The sequence below is a fragment of the Coenobita brevimanus genome, chromosome 98, assembly GCF_032717465.1.
Source record: "Coenobita brevimanus isolate Jiangsu-jjx chromosome 98, ASM3271746v2, whole genome shotgun sequence".
Classification (NCBI taxonomy): domain Eukaryota; kingdom Metazoa; phylum Arthropoda; class Malacostraca; order Decapoda; family Coenobitidae; genus Coenobita; species Coenobita brevimanus.
Window position 1 is genome coordinate 4,675,306 of NC_137051.1, and position 20,207 is coordinate 4,695,512.

General features: G+C 45.1%; 3 protein-coding genes across 3 annotated transcripts in view; 2 read left to right on the forward strand and 1 right to left on the reverse strand.

The window, feature by feature from the left end:
- LOC145414167 (organic solute transporter subunit alpha-like) overlaps positions 1-20,207 on the reverse strand; it is an 82,472-nt gene that overhangs the window by 52,736 nt on the left and 9,529 nt on the right. The gene's annotated exons all lie outside the window — the stretch shown is intronic.
- On the forward strand, positions 1,496-6,463 carry LOC145414062 (uncharacterized). The gene is made up of 3 exons (XM_080283626.1): positions 1,496-1,616; positions 2,122-3,269; positions 4,554-6,463. The coding sequence occupies exons 1-3, from the start codon at positions 1,498-1,500 to the stop codon at positions 5,540-5,542; spliced, it is 2,256 nt and encodes a 751-aa protein (XP_080139752.1). The 5' UTR covers positions 1,496-1,497; the 3' UTR covers positions 5,543-6,463.
- On the forward strand, positions 11,162-19,488 carry LOC145414098 (SET domain-containing protein SmydA-8-like). Its single transcript, XM_080283657.1, has 4 exons — positions 11,162-11,284; positions 16,555-16,728; positions 17,191-18,332; positions 18,729-19,488. The coding sequence occupies exons 2-4, from the start codon at positions 16,562-16,564 to the stop codon at positions 18,995-18,997; spliced, it is 1,578 nt and encodes a 525-aa protein (XP_080139783.1). The 5' UTR covers positions 11,162-11,284; positions 16,555-16,561; the 3' UTR covers positions 18,998-19,488.

A 20,207-nucleotide genomic window follows, 5' to 3' on the forward strand; every position in this document is an offset into this window, starting at 1 on the left:
TAATACTCCGGTACCGTATTCAGGCAAACACACGACGATTTTGTTGTGTGAGAATTTCGGACACTCGAAAAGGGTATATTTCCACAACGTTCAGAAAAGTAACCTCCTCCTCACTGAATGCTGGGTAAACACGACATTATCTAAAGTAGCTCTTGGTCTATCTGTTGTCCGATGGCCCATCCTGTGAGAGGCGCCAGTCATAAAAAGATATCCAAGTATTTGTTCCCAGTCAATGGAGAAAAGTTCCTCTCACGACACACCACCCGCCCTCATATACTGTCTCGCTTTGTCCCTCAACTTTGTTCTTGATTTTCCTTTCGTTTTCCTTTCAACAAACTCACGTTTATCAACTCATGTAAAATAAATTTTATCAGTCTCAAAAGAACATATTTTCAGATTAGCCTACCTACAAAAAGAAATATATCGTACACACATGATAGCAGATAAAAAACAAAGTGCAAAAGAAAAAAAAGGAAAAGAATCAAACTAAGAGTAAAGAGAGAAAACGGGACGCACGTTTAAAGAACATGGAGGGTAGCAACAACAGGTGGTGGAGGGAGGACGAGGGGTGGGTGGTGGATAGGGAGGGGGAGGAAAGGAAAGGGGGAGTACAGGAAAGGAGGCGATAGAAAAGAGAAAGAGGTAAGGAGTGTGGGTGAAGGATAGGAACGGGGAGGAAAAAAAAGGGGGAGTGGAGGGGAGGAGAGAGGAGAGAGAAACAGGTAAGAGGAGTGGGGCCGCGAGAGGGATGAGGGTAACAGACAAGGGAAAACGGGAGACATGCAAGAGAAGAGGGAGAGAGAAGGGGAAGTGGGAGGGAAAGGGGAGGAGAGGGATGGGGGTGTGGGAGGGTGGGGTTGTGAAAAAGTAACACTGAGTCAAGCTGGCGGGAGAACCAAATTCCTGACTGCATTTACACCAGCGCGCGCGCGCGCGCACAACACACACACACACACACACACACACACACACACACACACACACACAAGCAAGCACGCACGCGCGCGCTTAAACGCTTGGCGCGAAGAATAAATACACATAGCCTATAAAACTAAATACCGCGCGAGCGCGGGCTTAAACACTTGGCGCGATGAATAAATAAAATAAATACACATACCAAATAAAACTGAATACAGGAGAATAAAGTTTTTTTTCTACACCGTCTGACATTAAAATCAAATGTATTGTACACAGTAAAAATTGCGATTTACCGCATAACTTGTAACTTCTTTCATACGTCACGTGCCATCCATTTGTCCTTGAAATAGCTGTTACCGGTAATCAGTTTACGACGCAAATTTAATGCCTTAATGTCTAATACCATACTCAATCTCCCATGATGACACAGAGAAAATTACTACAACCCTGACTATTCTTAGTTTAACTGTAGTCCTAAATTCCTTAGTACCCCCTACCGGTACGGTACTCCTTCTTAGGGTACCGTACTGATCTGATTATTACTAACTATTCCCTATCTCATCTCCCACAGGTGATAAGATGGGAGTGGAGGAGAGATCAACTCTGCCCATCAGCACCACTCAACATGACAACACGAAGGAGTCCGTCACGCCGCTACCTTTCCCTGTGGAGGAGCGGGCCACACCTGAGGCGGGCAGGTGAGAGGGAGTCGAGTTGCCCCACACCTGCTATAATCAACACACCTGTCTGGTCGTATTACTGCACTGATACTCAACTGCAACGAGAGTCTGATGCTCTCAGACAGGTTGCACTCTCTCTGCACTCCAAATGTCTCGTCAGTTTTTTATGTCTGCCTTGTGTGTTTCCTGTTCCCACCCACTCTCCTCCATGACACCCAGTATCATGTCATACATCCTCATTCTCCATCACGCTCGTCCTGATAGCCACGCCTTTCCAAATCACACTATAGTGGTCTTTATATCTACAAGGTCACACCTCATTCACCCTCACACCTAAACTACCATCGTCCTGACCCCCATATCCCAGCCTGCCATCCACACCCACATCTTTACTGTTCAATCACACACACGCACTCTACTGCCACGCACACTCGCATATGCATTCCCCAGCAACCCTCACACCCACAGCATGATACCCTTCACTCTCTCACCTCTTGCTCTCTAACCATGCCTCCCCCTGCAGGTTCCTGGTGGCGTCCCGGGCTGTGTGTGCTGGTGAGTTGGTGCTGATTGAGGCCCCGGTGGCGCTGGGTCCTCGGGCTACGTCGTCGCTGTTATGCCTAGGTTGTCACACCGCCATCCCTGAACCGGACATCCCTCGCTGCCCCGACTGCTGGTGGCCCATGTGCTCCCCCGCCTGCGCCGCCGCTCCTGCACATCTCCTGGAGTGCGCCGTGCTGGCCAGGGATACTGAAAGGATGGCCCAACCTAAGGTTCACGGTTACACTCCACGGTATGACGTCATTCTCACGCTGCGGTGCCTCTTGCTGCAAGAGAGTGACCCAGCCACCTGGCGACAGATGCTGGACCTTGCTAGCCACGCAGCACGCCGCCAGCAGGAGGGTGACGAGCGCCATGCTGCCACAGTGACTTATGTCACAAAGGTGTTGGGTGCAGCGCCAGATCCAGCCGCCGCACATCACATTCGGGACGCCATCGTTACAAACTGCTTTGCGGTGCGTGGGCCTGGTGGGGTTAGCCTGCGGGGGGTGTACCCAATGATGGCACGTATGAACCACGCCTGCCGCCCCACCGTCACTGTGTCTTCAGACCAGGATGGGGTTATGTACGTGCGAGCGGCAGTTGACCTGGCAGCGGGTGCCCCCTTACACGTGACCTATATCGGACTAACACAGCCGCTGTGGGAGCGTCGCGCCCTCCTAGACCGGGTTCACTATTTCACGTGTGACTGTCAGCGGTGTTGCGACCCCTGTGAGCTGGGTCTGCATTACTCCTCTCCGCGGTGCGAAAAGTGTAAGAACCAGTACCTGGAGCCCACCACCTGGCTGGGGGAAGTGACCTGGGAGTGTCCAAAATGTCCCTCCACCCGGTCCCAGGCAGTCATTCAGGAGGAGGTGCGCCAGTGGGAGAGCCGGTATGACTGCCAGGACGTCTTCTTGTACAAGGCCCCCTACGCAGTGAAGGCGTTTCTGCAGCGGGTGGAGGAAACCTTTCACCCTACCCACCACGTCTGGGTGCGCACCGCCCAGGCAGCACTCGCCATCCTCCATCCTGACAACTCCACCCCCACCCTGGCACTCAAGAGGGATCTGTGGCGTCGCCTCCTGGTCGTCTACAATGTCCTCGAGCCTGGACTCACCCGCCGCAGAGGTGTGCACACACACACACACACACACACACCTGCCCTCACAACACCCTCATCTGTCCTGCTTAATACATATCTCTGCTTAACCCTTCAGATGGCATATTCAACTCAGGTACTTTAGTCTGGCTATCACAAGACAATTTTATCCTGCCCAGGGAAACATCATGAAGCCAGTGGGTTAAGTTAAAAATTCTCCCAGTCAGCTCCCCTGACCAGCTTCCTTCTACCCTTGACGAACTGGGAAACTGCCACGTTACAGTTATAGGATTTCGAACTCTTTACTGACGTGTAAGTGACGGTATGGATCATGTCACTGTGCATGTATTCTGGAGTTAAGTTTTTGTAATTTTTTTTTCTTTGGTTCTGGATCTCAGCTTACTCCAATTTAGGGGTGGGAATTAGGGTTGGAATGATGATTATTTCTGGCAGCTGTTCGGGATGCCATTCATCCTGTCATGATAGGAAAAATTAGTATTCCTTGGCAGCTGACGCGAGGGGATTTTATTCAGATGAGTAAGTCCATTTAGCCTTTCACTGCTTAAGGTCACTGTACAAACACTGATCACATATTATTACTGATCAGTTTTGAAGCCTCGTGGACGCAAGAAAGACAGCTCTCCATTTACCGACTATGGATCCAGACTTTTAAAACCAAATTCATAAACAACTTTGCATCCTACACTTCAGTTCACCTTCCTCCTGCTCTCTGCCTCTCACCACAACCTCCTCCCCTCTCCCTCTCACCACAACCTCCTCCCTTCTCCCCTCCCTCTCACCACAACCTCCTCCCTTCCCCCCTCACCTCCCTCTCACCACAACCACCTCCCTCCTTCCCCTAGCCTTGACCTTCGCAACACAATAGCAACAGTGTACAGTACGTGGTGATCTTATGTGTCGCCTCAGGGGTAAACAAAACATGTACACGCCGCTCTCTCTTGCTGGTGTTAAGTCAGAGATATGGCTTAAATCTGACAATGATACATAATTAATACTGTTCTGTATAACATCTTATTTGGAATGTCGATTAACATAAAGGTCGATTTTGATCACCTTCAGCCAGAGTACGTCATTGCTATTTTGTTCTTGCTGCTACCGATTTTTTTAATGCAGTTTTAGAGGAGATACTGCGAATGAAAAAAATTACGGCTATATCTAACCCCTCCAATTCGAAAAGTCTACCCTAAACTGAATAAAAAAAATCGCCTTGAGAAAAAAAAATTACGTCCTCGGGCTGAAGGAGTTATCATGACACTTCAATTTCGTAACACCACACTATATCCTCGTTGCAGGAGTGACGCTGTACGAGCTAGGGGCGACGGAGGCAGCGCTGGCCCGGGCGGAGAGGAAGGCGGACACGCTCACTCACCACTTCTACGTCCAGTACCTACAGGGGGCGCTCATCAACCTTCAGGAGGCGGTGGCCATCTTGAGTCTAGAACCGCCAAGGTCCAGCGAGGTTAAGTGGTATTTCAGAGCTCAAAAGCAGCTGGATGAAGTAAGGAGAGACCTGGGACTGACACCACTATACCCTCCCGACACAGCCTCTCTGACACAGGTAGATGAAGTAAAGAGAAACGTAGAATTGACACCACTTCCTCCCGACACAACCTCTCTGACACAGGTAGATGAAGTAAAGAGAGACGTGGAACTGACACCACTAACCCCTCCCGACACAACGTCTCTGACACAGGTAGATGAAGTAAAGAGAGACGTGGAAGTGACACCACTAACCCCTCCCGACACAACATCTCTGACACAGGTAGATGAAGTAAAGAGAGACGTGGAACTGACACCACTAACCCCTCCCGACACAACGTCTCTGACACAGGTAGATGAAGTAAAGAGAGACGTGGAACTGACACCACTAACCCCTCCCGACACAACATCTCTGACACGGGTAGATGAAGGAAGGAGAGACGTGGAACTGACACCACTACTCCCTCCCGACACAACCTCTCTGACACAGGTAGATGAAGTAAAGAGAGACATGGAACTGACACAACAAACCCCTCCCGACACAACATCTCTGACACGGGTGGATGAAGGAAGGAGAGACGTGGAACAGACACCACCACCTCCTCCAAACACAGCCTCTCTGACACAGGTAGATGAAGTAAAGAGAGACGTGGAACGGACACCATTACCTTCTCAAAACACAGACTCTTTGACGCAGCTGGATGAAGTAAAGAGTGACGTGGGACTCCCGTCATTAACTCTTCAAAACACAGACTCCCACACGCAGCTGGATGAAACAAGAACGGTAGCGACCTGGGAATGATATCATCTCCTCAGACTGCAACTTCTCCAACCCGTCATCTCCCTTACCACTAACAGCATCTCTTCTCTAACCCACGACCCTTCCCAGATCACGTCCTCCCATCTCCAAGCCATGGACAAGTCGCCCCTGATGAGAAATGGTCACATAGCCTCTAAAGGACGACCTGAGAAACGTGCCACGAGAATGAATTACAGTTTTCGTGTGGCTTCTTATTTCACACTCTTGTACTTTTTATTAGACGCTATAAACTGACTTCCTTAGTCTGTAAGAAGAACCGCGTTGGCAGAAAAATTTATAGGCTAATTCCAATATCTCAGACAGCTATCACCTTCACATATCGTCGACATTTTGGGAATAAAAATACTGTGCTGTCTACCACTATGGACTTTCTAACAATGCTCTGCAAGGATACAAGCCTAAGGATGTAGAATTGTCTGCCACTTATAACCACGTTTTCTATGATAGTCTGTCTGGTCGGCATCATTTTCTATGCACACAGATTTAACAGTAACATGAGAAATAAAAGTGTCTATCTATTCTCCGCAGCTACGATGTGATAATACTGAGTATCCCTTTTCAGTGTACCTCTAATTATACCCTAAGTACCTGTTCCTCCACCCCAACGGCTAAATCTCATACGAGTGCCACTCTCTGTTAGTATTCTGTCAGGGAGGTGAAAAGAATTTCACGTTTTCTGTTACTAACTTCCACTTTACATTCTTTACTTCTAACACTTCATCGCTAACAAGTCTCTCTGATAAATAATCTAAACTAACCAACACCCAAGACCTACTCAGGGTAACGCCCTCGAACCTCAAATTAGGCTACATACCGTTACAGGGCCTGGCAAAACACCCTCACTATCGGCATGTTTCAGACTATGACGCGAAATGATTCTTAGAGCATCTTAGCTTTCCATGGTACCGGTACTTGTAATGTTATATATATATATATATATATATATATACACTGAAACATACATGCCTAAGAATGAATGTGAAAGACAACACTACAGGGGAACAACAATATTTTCCCTCGCCCTATCCTTAAAATATACCAATACATTATTATGAATTACTGAGAACACCATGAATGCTGACATCAAGGACTGTTGGCTATGTTAATACTAATACTCTTATCACCATCACCACTAAATATAGTATTACTACTACCGCTACTCACTAGTAGCAGTAGTGGTAGTTGTTGTAATCTCTATATTCATAAAACAAAGTTGATCTCAGTTGCCTGTAGGGATAACAACATCAACGACCTAAGGAATGAATCAGCATTAAAAACACATAAAGATTTATTTTTTATTCTCTTACCAAGTCATCTTCCTCAGATCAATTCTACATCGAAGCTCCATGCACCTAGTCTATCCATTTGTTTATTTACCCGTCTATATATATTTGTATAAGTATCTGTCTGTCTATGTTTCTCCCTATTCATCTACCTTAACCCTTTCAATGCCACCGGTTTACTGGAAGGCTGACTTAAATCGTCTTATGTCAGCATAATGAAAAAAAAAAAAAAAAATCTACTGAATGGGCCATGTCTCCTCAAATCCACTCACTACACATCAACATGAAGAATAAAAACCATCATATTAAAGGAAATTCAAGGATCCTCTCCTAAACTCTCAGCTGCTAGAAATATCTCCCTTAACTGAAAATAAAATAAACTGTCTGGACGTTTCTAAATCATTCACTCATGGAGGTCTAAAGTGAATGCAACTAAGATATTGAAAAAAAAAAAGGGGGGGGAAGACAAAAATGGCACTGTAATAAGTACGACTGTGAAAATGTGTGTATGAAAGTGAGAGATTCTGAGTATAAGTTTGAATGTGAGTCAGTATGATAATGTGGCAGTGGTTCTGAGAAAAGGGGTGAGGGAGTGTGAGAGAATGTGTCAATAAGAATGTGAGTGACAGTGAGAAAATGAATGAGTCGATGTAGCTGACAGAGAGAGAGAGAGAGAGAGAGAGAGAGAGAGAGAGAGAGAGAGAGAGAGAGAGAGAGAGAGAGAGACAGACAGAGAGAGAGAGAGAGAGAGAGAGAGTCAGTATAAGAAAGTGAAAAAAATAAGAGCGAGAAACTGAATCTATAAAATTTCGAAGTTTTAAGTTTGTTAGGCATAGAGTGAAAGCAAGAGTGAGAATAAGTATAAATCCGAGGGTGAATGAAAGAGTAAGTATGAGTGCATAAATGAGTGAGGCTGGGAAAGAATGAACGAGCATAAGAGTCAGCCTGAGAATATGGGAGAAAGGACGAGAAAAGCTTAGCAATTCTGGACTTCTCTTTTTTGAATTTTGGCGCGCTCTCTGTGGCACCCAATTTCAGAAAAGCCACGTGCCTGACGATGAGACGGGGCCTTGGCACTGAGGCACTGGGGGAGGAAGGATGGGGCAGAGGGAAGAGGGGAGGATGGGAGAAGGGAGGGAGAGAGGAGAGGGACTGAAGAGGAAGGAGTCGGAGAGAGGAGGGAGGGGGGAGAAACCTGTGAAGAGCAGGGACTGGGATGGGTATGGGGGAGGGGAAAGGAAGGGGCGAAGAGAATGGAACTGCCGAGGAGAGAGGGGGAGAGATGGGAGGGAGAGGGGAGTGGGATGGGAGAGGAGGGAGGGGAAGAAATGGGAGGGAGAAAGGAGAAGGAGGGAGGGGCGGGGAAGAGAGGGAAATGAGACAGGAGAGAGACAAAGAAATAAGAAAGGGGGAGGGGAAACAGGGAAGAGGCAAGAGATATGGAAATGAAGGGGAAAGAGAGAGAGAAAAAAAAGAAAGTGAAAACGGGGGAGAGGTGAATAAGGCGGAGAGGAAAAGTATAAGAAGGAAAATGATGAAAAAGAAAGAAAGATGGGGAAAAAAGGGAACGTCAGCAGGGAAAGGGAGAAAAGAAGAGAAAAGGGAAAGACACAGGAAAGGAAAAGGGGGAAGCGAAAGGAATGAGGGGGAGAGAAGAGGCATGGATGAGAAACGGGAAGAAGGATGGAAGAGAAGAGGGGGGGGAGGGAGAAGGAGAGGCAAAGAAGGAACGAAGGAGGTGGAGGGAGGGGAGGAGAGGCCGAAAGAAAGGGATAGAGAAAGGGAGAGATATGCCAGGGAGAAAAGGGAGTGGAATGATGAGGGAGGGAGAGGAAAGGTGGGAAGGGAAAGGAAAGTCAAAGAAGTGGAAAGGAGGAAAGACAAAGTAGGGAGGGGGGAGGGAAGAAAAGGAGATAAAGGGCGAAAAACAGGGCTGGCTGGGTACAAGAGAAGGAAAAATAAGAAGGGAGAGAGAAATGAAAAGGACAGAGAACATGGAGGGAGAGAGGGAGGGAGGGAGGGAGGGGGAAGGGAGTGGAAGGAGGGAGGGGTAGCAAGATAGGGCAAGGGATGGTTGGGTACAAGAGTGGGAAGAGGAAGGAGGGAAGGAAGTATGAAAAGAAAGGGAAATAAAAAAGGAGATGGAAGGAGGGAAGAAAGGGAGAGGAATTCGGAGGATGACATGAAGGAGAAGAGGACGAGAGAGGAAGGTGGGGGGAGCCAGGAAAGAGGAAGGAGAGAAGGAAAAGAGTGAAAAGAACATAAAAGGAGGTGGGAGAGAGGGAGAGATTAAGGTGAGAAGGAAGAGAGAGGAGAAGAGAAGAGGGAAACGTGAACGAATGAGAAAGAAAGAGGGAGAGAAGGAAGAGGGAGGAAAAAGGGTAAAGTAGTAAGGAAAGGAGTAAAATGGTGAAAGTGAAGGAAACGAAACTGGGTAGAGGGAGGAAGGGAGGGAAGGGATTGGAGGGGGAGGGAAGGGATTAGAGGGGGAGGGAAGGGATTAGATGGGGAGGGAAGGGATTGGAAGGGGAGGGAAGGGATTGGAAGGGGAGGGAAGGGGTGTGGAAAGGGAGGAAGGGGGGAGGAGGGAGGGGAAAATATAGGTTAATTATGAGAAGGGGAGGTGCAGACACGGAGAGGGAGGGGAAGAAAAAGGGGGAGGAGGAAGGGAAAGAGATAACGGTAAGTGTTGAGGGTGAGAGAAGGGGGGTCGCTAAAAGAGAGAGAGAGAGAGAGAGAGAGAGAGAGAGAGTCAGAAGGGAGCGGGGGGAAGCGTAAAGAGGAATCTGAGAGGACGATTTTTTTTAATATTTATTTTTGCTTTCACCAGACGATTTCTCTCATCTCATTCTCGGTAGGGATCTCTCTATAAAGTCCTTCTCTTTTTTCGTTCTTTTTATTTATTTAATTTTTATTTTTTTCTCCCAATCGATGACTACGAAGTGGGAGAGAAGTAGGACTGGAAAATGAAAAAAAAGACAAGAAATGAGGACGAAAAGGGGGAAAGGAAAAAACTGATGAGGGAAGACGAGGGGAAGGACTCAATGATGGGAATGAAAAAGGAAAAAGACAAGAAAAATAAGTAAAAGCAAGAAAAAAAAAACGATGTGAAGGAAAAGTGAAAACTAGAAGGGGAGGACGAAACTAAAATACATTACGTGGAGAAAAAATATGAACAGGAAGAAAATGAACGAAAGAGGACTGAAACGAGATGAAAGGAAGAGTGGCTAGAAATGAGCAAAAATGAAAGGAGGAAAGACCAAAAGGAAAACAGGATGAGGGATGGAAGAAGGTAAGAAGGAAATGATGGAAGGAAAAAATGGAGAATGAAGGAAGGATAGTGGAACGTAATGGAAAGAGGAAAGGATGGATGAAAAAAAAAATACTAAAGGAAGAGCGGAAGGAAGAATTTGGGGAAAAAAAAAAGTACGAGAAGAAGGCAGAAGGTGTGTGCAAAGCAAAGGAAGGCAGAATTAAATAGTATGGCACCGACAAACGAGAACAGACTTATATACTTAGGATTTATCAAGCTACCTTTTTAACAGGAACCATAATGGATCCTCTATCTGTGTACACAGTGTCTGGTGTGTGAACTGGGTCCACAGAGTCTGCATTCTTAGCCACACAGTACAGACACCTTTAGTACTATATATACAATATACATACATACACAGTACATATATATATATATATATATATATATATATATATATATATATATATATATATATATATATATATATATACAGGAAAATCAACCTACGACTGCGACTAAAAATAACATAAAAAACACCATCAGGGAATAGCCGATAAAATATAAACACCTTAACAAGTCCCCCCCACACGGTCCCGGTGAACAAGAAGCACACTGTTCTAACACGAAAATATAACAAACGAAGAACAATGGGCCGGAGAACAACAAGCAGAACATGCCTGTATTGCCGCTCTGAACGCACGCAAAATAAACTATCTCGAAAGGTCCCGAAAGTTGCGAAGAGACGGAGCATTCGTCCCACGTCAAGAACTCGACACAGACTTTTCACCGTCTTCTACAAATCTCCAAGTCAAGACAGGTTTAACCTAAAGCAAGAAGGCATACTAATGAAGTACGTAACATTGAAATCCGTACATACAAATTTGAAAAACATTGTAAATTTGACACCCATGCCGAGGTATGGGGGGACCGAAGGCTCCTATAACGAGGCTCTAAGTTTGGCAACCTCTGGCAATGTCGTGTCGGCCCCGAGAGTATTTTAGTGTGAGAGAGACAACGTGGAGTGTTGAGCCTTGTACACCGTGACTACTGACACCATCACACCAACAGCACCCCTACACCACATACCAACACCAGGCAAGCAATTTGGTACTCAAGGACCTTCATCAATCACCAAGAAGAGATCAATTTATATTCCTATTTCACAAGAGATCGAATTACATAAAGGTGAGATGAATTTTACATTCGTTTGTTTACTGCCTGATAATATTAAAACCCACTAACATTAACCCACAAGCATTAACACGCCATCTACTTTTATTTCCCATTTACAAGGGATCAAATTACTTAGAGGTGATATGATTTACCTGTCTAATTAGCACATGATGTCATACCGGTAATTAAGTTTTTCTCAAGCAATTAGGCTAAATCTACAAGCGCCTCTTTCAAGCACCAAGCAGTTTAATTTTATTCCCATTTTACGAGGGATCGAATAACGTGAAGGTAAGATGATCAGTTGCCTGTGTCTGTCTACTGGATCATAATTGCCCCGTGGGATTTTCGTCTTCAAGATTTCACGATCCATCAGCTTATATTCCTATCTTATGAGGGATGGAGTTACTTAAAGGTGAGGTTATCTTTTATACCCGTCTACTCAGGGCCAGATGTCGTCCAATGCCTGACCTCATGCAATTACATCCGCTAGCATCAACATCATTAACAAACACACGATCTATTTTTATCCTTATTTCAACAGGGGTCGAATTACAGTGTTTAAGAGGTGAGGTGGTCAAGTCTGTGTGTCTGTCCTTTACCATCATCACCTAAGACAACAGTTCCCAGTTATGTCTCCAAGCACAACCATCAAAAACAGAAGACGATCTATTTTAGTTCCTATTTCAAAAGGGATCGCGTTACTTATTTTACTTGTTAATTTATTCTGATATTAATAGTTATCAAGTCCCCAAGTTGCAACATTAAGCAAAAGCAAAAATAGACATTAATTCCTAGCTTAATCTCTTCACTCCAGTAACACACTTTTTACTAAGCTATGGCCGAGCGATTTCATTCAACCATAGTAGTAAAGGGGTTTACTACGGATAAATCTAACCCCTCCTGTTCGATAAATGTCTCCTAAGGTGTGTAAAATCGTCTGGATGTGCAAGAACGAAAAATAACAAAACGCCATCGGACTGACAGAGTTAGGAGGCGTGGGCTTTCCTTCAGGTGGAGGGATAATTTCTGTTTAAACATCAACAGAGTATAATATCTGTTTATTCAGTGCATAAAATAAGAAAAAATAGATCTCACTCCGGGTTTTCTGGCACAAGAGATTTCGTCGGAATTCCTCATTAGCTATTTACTTTGCATATTACATCCCTCAACATTCTCTTGGATGTTATATATATATATCGTTAATATCGACACAGTTTTGCAAAGTTAGCATACGAGGTCTGTTGTGAAAAAAAAAAAAATCAGTAAGGAATTGATGTCACGAATGGCAAAAGTATATGGACTCGTTACCTTACTATTTATTATTTATTCGAAGAGAACATGATTTGTCAGCGCACTTCTTTGAGCTGACCCAACTACATCCATTCCGACATCACACTATCTAAATATCCCTCTGCTCAATTCACCCTTCCCTCCAACTCACTCACACACACAGTACACCCCGACGATAACGCATACACATACACCCACTCACACATTCCCTTCCATGTAACGCACACACATCCACAGACACAAACACCCTCTACGGTAACTCAAGCGCACAGCCACCCACCCACCCACCACCCACCCACACACACACACACACACACACGAGGGCAATTCATCATCATCGCTCTCCGTGGCGACTTGTGGCCCTCCAACAGCGTCAATTTCTTGCCGCCGTACGTCAGAGTCGGCAACGCGATGCTTTCAAACAGTTACTTCTTCACCGCCATAACTGACACTACTTCCATCCATCATTGCATTACACACACACACACACACACACACACACATTTTTTACTCTACCCTTTAAGATGTGGCTTAGGTTGGTAAGACTTAATGCCAATATGTTAATCTGCAAAACTCCTTTAATCCGAGGGGTGTTCTTTATCCATTCATCTAGCTATCTGTCTATTTATTTATCTATCTCTGTCTATCTATCAATCTATTTATTCATCTACACATAATCACCAACCATTATCAGAATATAATATGAAAGATGTCCTCAAACTGAATGGGTTAATGGAGACTATTGTATCTAACCTATACAATTACAAAGAATAATAATAATAATAATAATAATAATAATAATAAACGGAACTCCACTATGGAATTAGGCCAAAGTCTAGTATTATTATGATCACTGATACAAACAGTATTAATAATTGCAATGTCTGAGCTCAGCAATTAGGTGTTTAGTAAGAGATAGTAATATTAAAGAAGATTACGAGATAGTAAGATTAAGGAAGATTACAGATTATCATGCAATGGATATACTCTCTGATAATATACTTGGCAATACGTATATTTATTTTGGGTATACAGGTAAAGTATACAGGTAATATACAGGAGCTTTCGTCACGGGTACTGTCTATAAACTTTGGGATTACGCGTGCAGCACTGAGCAAGCATATTCTTGGTGGTTGTTTTTATCGGTGTTTTTATTCCCCTACCATGAATTAACTTCGGGATTGGGCGTCTGACAAGTAAATAAACATTGGTTGTGTAAGATGTGTGTGTGTGTGTGTGTGTGTGTGTGTGTGTGTGTGTGTGTGTGTGTGTGTGTGTGTGTGTGTGTGTGTGTGTGTGTGTGTGTGTGTGTGTGTGTGTGTGTGTGTGTGGCGGTTACTGCAAATAAACTCGAAGATGTTTGTGTCTGTCTGTATCGCTCAGTTTATATAGTGGATAATACGACGGCTAATATGAACTCACTCTTGACTGAATAAAATCGCCTCACGTGAGCTCACCACTGTAGCCGTCCCGACCATAAGATGTTAATGTTACAAATATTGACACTCGGGCTCCTGTGACTCCCTGTTAGCTTAATAAAATCGTCTGGTTCAATGGAATACAATGCGGTTCTCCCGATGACGATTTATGTGGTTACAATATCAACACCCTCAGTCACGCAGCTGAATAAAACCGTCTGGCGTTAACTGAATCGAATACTAGAGTTGTCTTAATCATGACGGAGAAAATGTTCAGAATATTAACTGACTGACTGACTCTCAACTGAATAAAATCGTCTGGCATTAGCTGAGAAAAAGTCCTAGTGAGGTTTGAGTGAAATTTTCTGTTATCGCTACTCTAGATAAACTTGGGTATTATTATTATTATTATTATTATTATTATTATTATTCAGAGCATCAAACCTTTATTTATTCCCCCATCAAGAGCGTAGGGTTCCGGGGCTAGGCTACTCCCTCCAGTCATTAAAAGGTATAAATGTTGTAATGTTGAGGGAAACCCCTTTTGGCGGCACGTCATCACATCCCCTCACACACGGTTAGTGACATGCAAGGTGCGTGCCAACACCTAAATGAGTTATGTGGTATCATGTATGCTTTCCCCTTCTCTCTCACTCTTTCTCTCTCTCTCTCTCCCTCCCTCTCCTGCACCCCGAGGACGTCTATTTTTCCTTACTGCAGACGATCTTATTCAGTTTAAGGAAGATGTTTTGTCGTGGAGGGGTTAGCCTAATGGAGGCTACATCTAACCCATCCAGCTTGAAAAGTCTCTTAAGCTGAATAAAATCGTCTGGAGACGTCCTCGTAGTGAACATGTGGGAGACGTTCACGCATCGCAACATTCACTCATTACTTTATTTCCTTATTATTTATTTATTTATCACGGAGTATGGTAGCACTCCCTAAGTGGGAATGGTGCAGGTTCAAAATGGTGTCCTGTACTATAAGGTATAGGAGAATTCGCGCGAAAACGGTCGCAAAACCCAGTTCTAAGCTTATGAACTAAATGACATTAGCTATTCAAGTGCAAAACCATTCGCAGTCTTGCTAACCTTCGTAGGAGTCGCAAAATCGATCAGCAAAAATGTCGATTTTCTTCTTTCTTTCTTCCTTCTTCGTCAATCATACCTTCAAACCAAAAAGGCGTACGCGAGCGAACTATACACCAAAATGCTCTTTGTCAAGTGTAAACGTTTCATTTCACGTTTAGTTAAGCATTCAGGCTACGGTTCGCGAGTTACGGCCTGAAAACCGCATGGCGGTCACCCGTAGTCATTTTGCGCAATATTGGTTAGCTACAGCTCGCCTACAGTTAGACGTACCAAAAAATTTCTTTTCACTGGAAGGCACCCTCGTTTTAGTATTTCAGTATGCTATATATGTAACAATCCAAATCTAACTCTTGCTTTATGCATAATTATATAGCTCTTCATAAAAAGATCATAAACTAGAAAACAAAAATTTTCCTCTAAAATGATTGCAAAGAAGCAGGAATGGCAAAAGTGCACAGATAAGAAATGAAAAAAGCACATAAATAAGAAAGTATTCAGGATGGAAGGAGATCTGAAGACCTATACCCATTACCACATTCCACACTTTAGCCACAAACTTGTAGCTGGTGGAATGTAGTAATGGGTATAAGTCTCTAAATCTCCTCCCATCCTGAATGCTCTCTTGTTTGTGTGTTTTTTGTTTCATCTCTTACCTGTGCACTTTTGCCATTCCTACTTCTTAACAATCATCTTAGAAGAACATTTTTGTTTACTATGTAGCAAGAGAGTTATACAAATGACATCACCGGACTGAAGGGGTTGAGAGGGCTACATTCAACCCCCCTCGTTCGATAGGTCTCTCCTGCATGAAAATCGTCTGAAGGTATAGTTCATTCACCTTAACTTGGCCCAGGGTTTCCTCATTTTGCTGCTTCACTCACGCTGTGGAAGGAAAAGACCAATACCATATTTCGGCTTTACGTCCATTCTACAGCACTTCTTCCAGACCAGCATCATATTCTAGTGTTACATTCATTATTACAACTCATCAGTCAAGAGGGAGAGGTGGCAATTTTAGGCCAGGTTAAAGTGAGTGCAATGCAAAAGAAAGAGAGAAAGAGAGAAAGAAAGACAGACAAAGACAGAGTTAATGGCATGCATAATTGGGTTAAGCTGCAAAATCTGACTGGGAACACGTGCTCTAAGTACGCCATAATATCGCAAACTATGCTCTAACGCTTTATTAACGACAAAATAGCATGCAACCTAAATATACCTTTACTGTCTCTGTTTGTAACTCTAATGGCTATTTAGCTCTCTTGATGCTGTTATATATCATCTAAACACGCACGCACACACACACACACACACACACACACACACACACACACACACACACACACACACTTCCTATTTGCATAAGCTACATCCACACAGCTTAATACCCACATAGGAGCAAAAAATAATTAAATAAATAAATAAATAAAAATCACGCAGCACCTCCATATCCACACAACTCATTTACCCATCCCCTCTACCGCAGGCCAGCGATGACGGGTAGCGGCGCATGCGGTCAGTGCGGCGCTGCGGCCTCCTTGCGATGCGGCGGGTGCAGCTTGGTCCACTACTGCAGCAAGGACCACCAGAGGCAGCACTGGGCCATACACAAGGACCAGTGCTGGCCCGTCAGGATAACACACGAGGAGGGAAAGGGAAGGTTTGTACATGAACAACTTGTACACCGCAGAAGAAATACACCCGTGATTATTCGTACACTGAACTCGTGATTCCCTCATAACGAAGAAATTAATGTACACTACATAAACGAAGGCGGCGTGAACACTCTCAGGCTCTTATACGCACTCTCAGCCGCATAGAATTGTTTACCATTCGCCGGAATAAAATATTAAAACTGTTTTGACCATGAGAATTAATGGTGACAACATGGACACAAAGGAGTCTGTAATTTGCTCTCGGCTCAGGTGAATAAAATACTGGAGAAAAAATACTAGATGGAATAAATAACAGCCTGGAAAAAAATTGTTAGTATTAAATAACTGACAAAACGCGGCCATGACAGGGTTTCTAATGTGGTTAGCCTATGTCGGTCTTGGTGATTGCTGACTTACTGTAGCCTGTGTGTGTTTCCAGCTAATACCGTACTCCTCCCACCCCACAGATACCTGGTTGCCTCACGTGACCTCAGCGAGGGTCAGCTGGTGATGCGGGAGGGTCCCGTGGCGCTGGGCCCAGTGGCGGACTCGTTACCCATGTGCCTGGGATGCCATGCCATCATCCCTGCCCCAGCCCAGGACCAGGACATGTTCCGCTGCCCCGGATGCTCCTGGCCCGTTTGTAACGCCGCATGTGCCGCCACGGAGCGACACATGGCGGAGTGCAGCGTGTTGGCCTCCGACACAAAGGGCATTGGACCGCCCACCTCATACATGCGAACCCCACGATACGACATCATTCTCATTGTGCGCTGCCTCCTCCTGCGCTCTACCAATCCCGCCACCTGGGAGAAGTTGCAGGGGATGGAAAGCCATGCAAAGAAGCGACAAGACGACGATGATCCTCACCGTGAAGCAGCCGCGACGTACTTCACAAAGGTCCTAGATGCTGAATGTGATGCTGATACCGTAAATCACCTGCACGGCACCATCCTCACCAACGCCATCAACACGTTCGGTGGTCGCGGTGAGTGCCTGCGGGGCCTGTACCCGACACTGTACCTCATGAACCACTCCTGCCGACCCAACATCACCCTCCGCTCGGACGAAGCCAGTATCCTGTATGTGCGAGCGGCCGTGCCCATCAAGAAAGGTGAACCCATCCTCTTCAGTTACCTCCCTCCCACCGACCCTCTGTGGCGGCGGCAACAGGACCTCAAAATGATCTATAATTTCCAGTGTCAGTGCCCGCGATGCCAGGACCACACAGAACTGGGGACCTACTACTCCAGTCCACGATGCACCCAGTGTCACGAAGGCTTCCTCGAGCCGTACGACGGTCCGGGATCGCCTTGGTCGTGTCCAGAGTGCAGTGCAAAGAGGGAGCAGGAGGACATAGCCATGGAAGCAGAGGAGTATGTGGCCAAACTGGAGGGCAAGTGTGCTACGGTGGAGGAGGCCTCGAATCTCCTCAATGACATCGTGAATACCTTCCACGTGAACCATTTCGTGTGGCTGACGGCGGCACAGACGGTGCTAAGAGAGCTGCAAGAGGTTAGCGCTGAGGCATTGTCACTGAGGCGGGACCTGTGGCGAAGACTTATACACCTATACCAGCGGCTGGAGCCAGGCGCCACCAGGAGGAAAGGTGAGACACACACACACACACACACACACACACACACACACACACACACACACACACACACACACACACACACACACACGTTTTTTCTTCTTCTTCTCCCATATGCTTTCTGCTAGAGCTAACCTAAACGAGGAAAGGCTTGATATGTTGGGCAGTGACTGCGTTAAGTGAAGCTACACCGGTAATAGGTCAATACTGCATAACGATGGCACAGTGCAATAGGCATTTTTTAACAAATGATATGTAGGAAATTGTGTGTGTGTGTGTGTGTGTGTGTGTGTGTGTGTGTGTGTGTGTGTGTGTGTGTGTGTGTGTGTGTGTGTGTGTGTGTGTGTGTGTGTGCTAATGATGCTGCCATCAATAATACCGCAATAATAATAATAATAACTCTCCTAGGCGTGTCCCTCTACAACGGTGCAGTGGTAGAACGCGAGGCGGCCACCCTCCACCTAGCCAAGGCCGGCCTCAACCAGCCCTCCCCGGTGTTCGAGGAGGGACTCACCCGGGCCGTCAGGATGCTCGACGCCGCCATTGTCATCCTCGAACTTGAACCCCCGGGATCGACGGAGCTGCGATGGCTGGAGCTGGCGCGGAAGGAGAAGAAGGAGATATTCGACATGATCGGCGCTGGCAACCCCAACGAGATGGGGGAGACCACGGGCTAGGAGGGGTCGTGTAGTGATTAATGAGTCGGGAAATACGTGTCGATTAAAATATTGGCCCTCGTGAGCAAAAACAAACACACACATAAAAAAAAAAAAAAATCGATCATATAAGATACCTGTCAGAATAAAACAAATTCATACATGAGAAAATAAATAAATAACCAGATAAAACTTTGGCAAAATAATAGTAAAATTCGGAACATCAAAAAATCTAGCGTATGGGCCTAAAATTTAAGTCTTACGCCCCTGGGCCATCTCACCGAACCTAAGTAAAATCGTCTGGCGTGAGAACGATAATCCATCTGTCCTTAGCTTGACTCATACATTCTGGCTAAAGGGAAGCAGTAAGACGGTAACCAGAATAATGTAAACAAGACACTCCTACGCTGGAAGGGTTACTAATATCATTTTTCCTGATACTGCGTTGAAGGAACAAATTTGGAGCATTTGTGATTTTTATGCTGTTAAGATTAGGTTAGGTTTTGATACTTTTAAACAATGGTGTACTGTAATTGTTCTTTTTATAGTGACCCCCCCCCCTCCTCCAGCACACCACCAGCCTTTCATTCACAACTCTCCTTCACGCCCGCCTGACTCTTCCATCTCCCTCTGTCCTTAATTCTTATAAGTACAATGGCGTCTTTTTAATATCATTCACGCATGACCAGACGATTGTATTAAGCTTACTTGAGGCCATCGGACGGGAGGGTTTATCGCTTCTCATTTAATCCCTTCAGTACGAGTGGTCTCTCTAAGAAAAAAATCGTTTGCCGGTAGCAGTCAAATAATAGTCACTGTAGTAAAAAAAAAAAAAAAAAAAAGGCAACGTAACAAGTACTCTGTAAAAATTCGGAAAGTGTAAATGACAAGGAAAACACCCAAGCATCACGGTACCCCAAGAATACAACACACAACCGTCGATTTGCACATCCATATCCCCATTTTTAGATCTAATTAAGAAGCAAACTCGGGTAAATGTGTCGCCATAACGATAACCTCCAGACCTGGCCAATGGTTAAGAACTCAGCCATGGTAATAAATCTTCGGAAGGCAAAACGTGTTAGCAATTTACTGAGGATAAAAACAGGCATAAACCTCAAACGTGCCATGGCTTTATTTGGTTAGGCAATTTATTTATTTATCTATTAAGAAGGTTGAAGAGGATGAGATTTGAGTTGGATAAGTGGTAAGTCAGAGGGATGAGGTGGAT

Bases quoted from the DNA above. Each gene is read 5' to 3' on its own strand.
- LOC145414062 (XM_080283626.1), top strand. From the start codon at position 1,498: ATGGGAGTGGAGGAGAGATCAACTCTGCCCATCAGCACCACTCAACAT. The intron at 1,617-2,121 runs GTGAGAGGGAGT...CTCCCCCTGCAG, and splicing joins GCCACACCTGAGGCGGGCAG to GTTCCTGGTGGCGTCCCGGG. The intron at 3,270-4,553 runs GTGTGCACACAC...TCCTCGTTGCAG, and splicing joins TGGACTCACCCGCCGCAGAG to GAGTGACGCTGTACGAGCTA.
- LOC145414098 (XM_080283657.1), top strand. From the start codon at position 16,562: ATGACGGGTAGCGGCGCATGCGGTCAGTGCGGCGCTGCGGCCTCCTTG. The intron at 16,729-17,190 runs GTTTGTACATGA...CCCACCCCACAG, and splicing joins CACGAGGAGGGAAAGGGAAG to ATACCTGGTTGCCTCACGTG. The intron at 18,333-18,728 runs GTGAGACACACA...TAACTCTCCTAG, and splicing joins AGGCGCCACCAGGAGGAAAG to GCGTGTCCCTCTACAACGGT.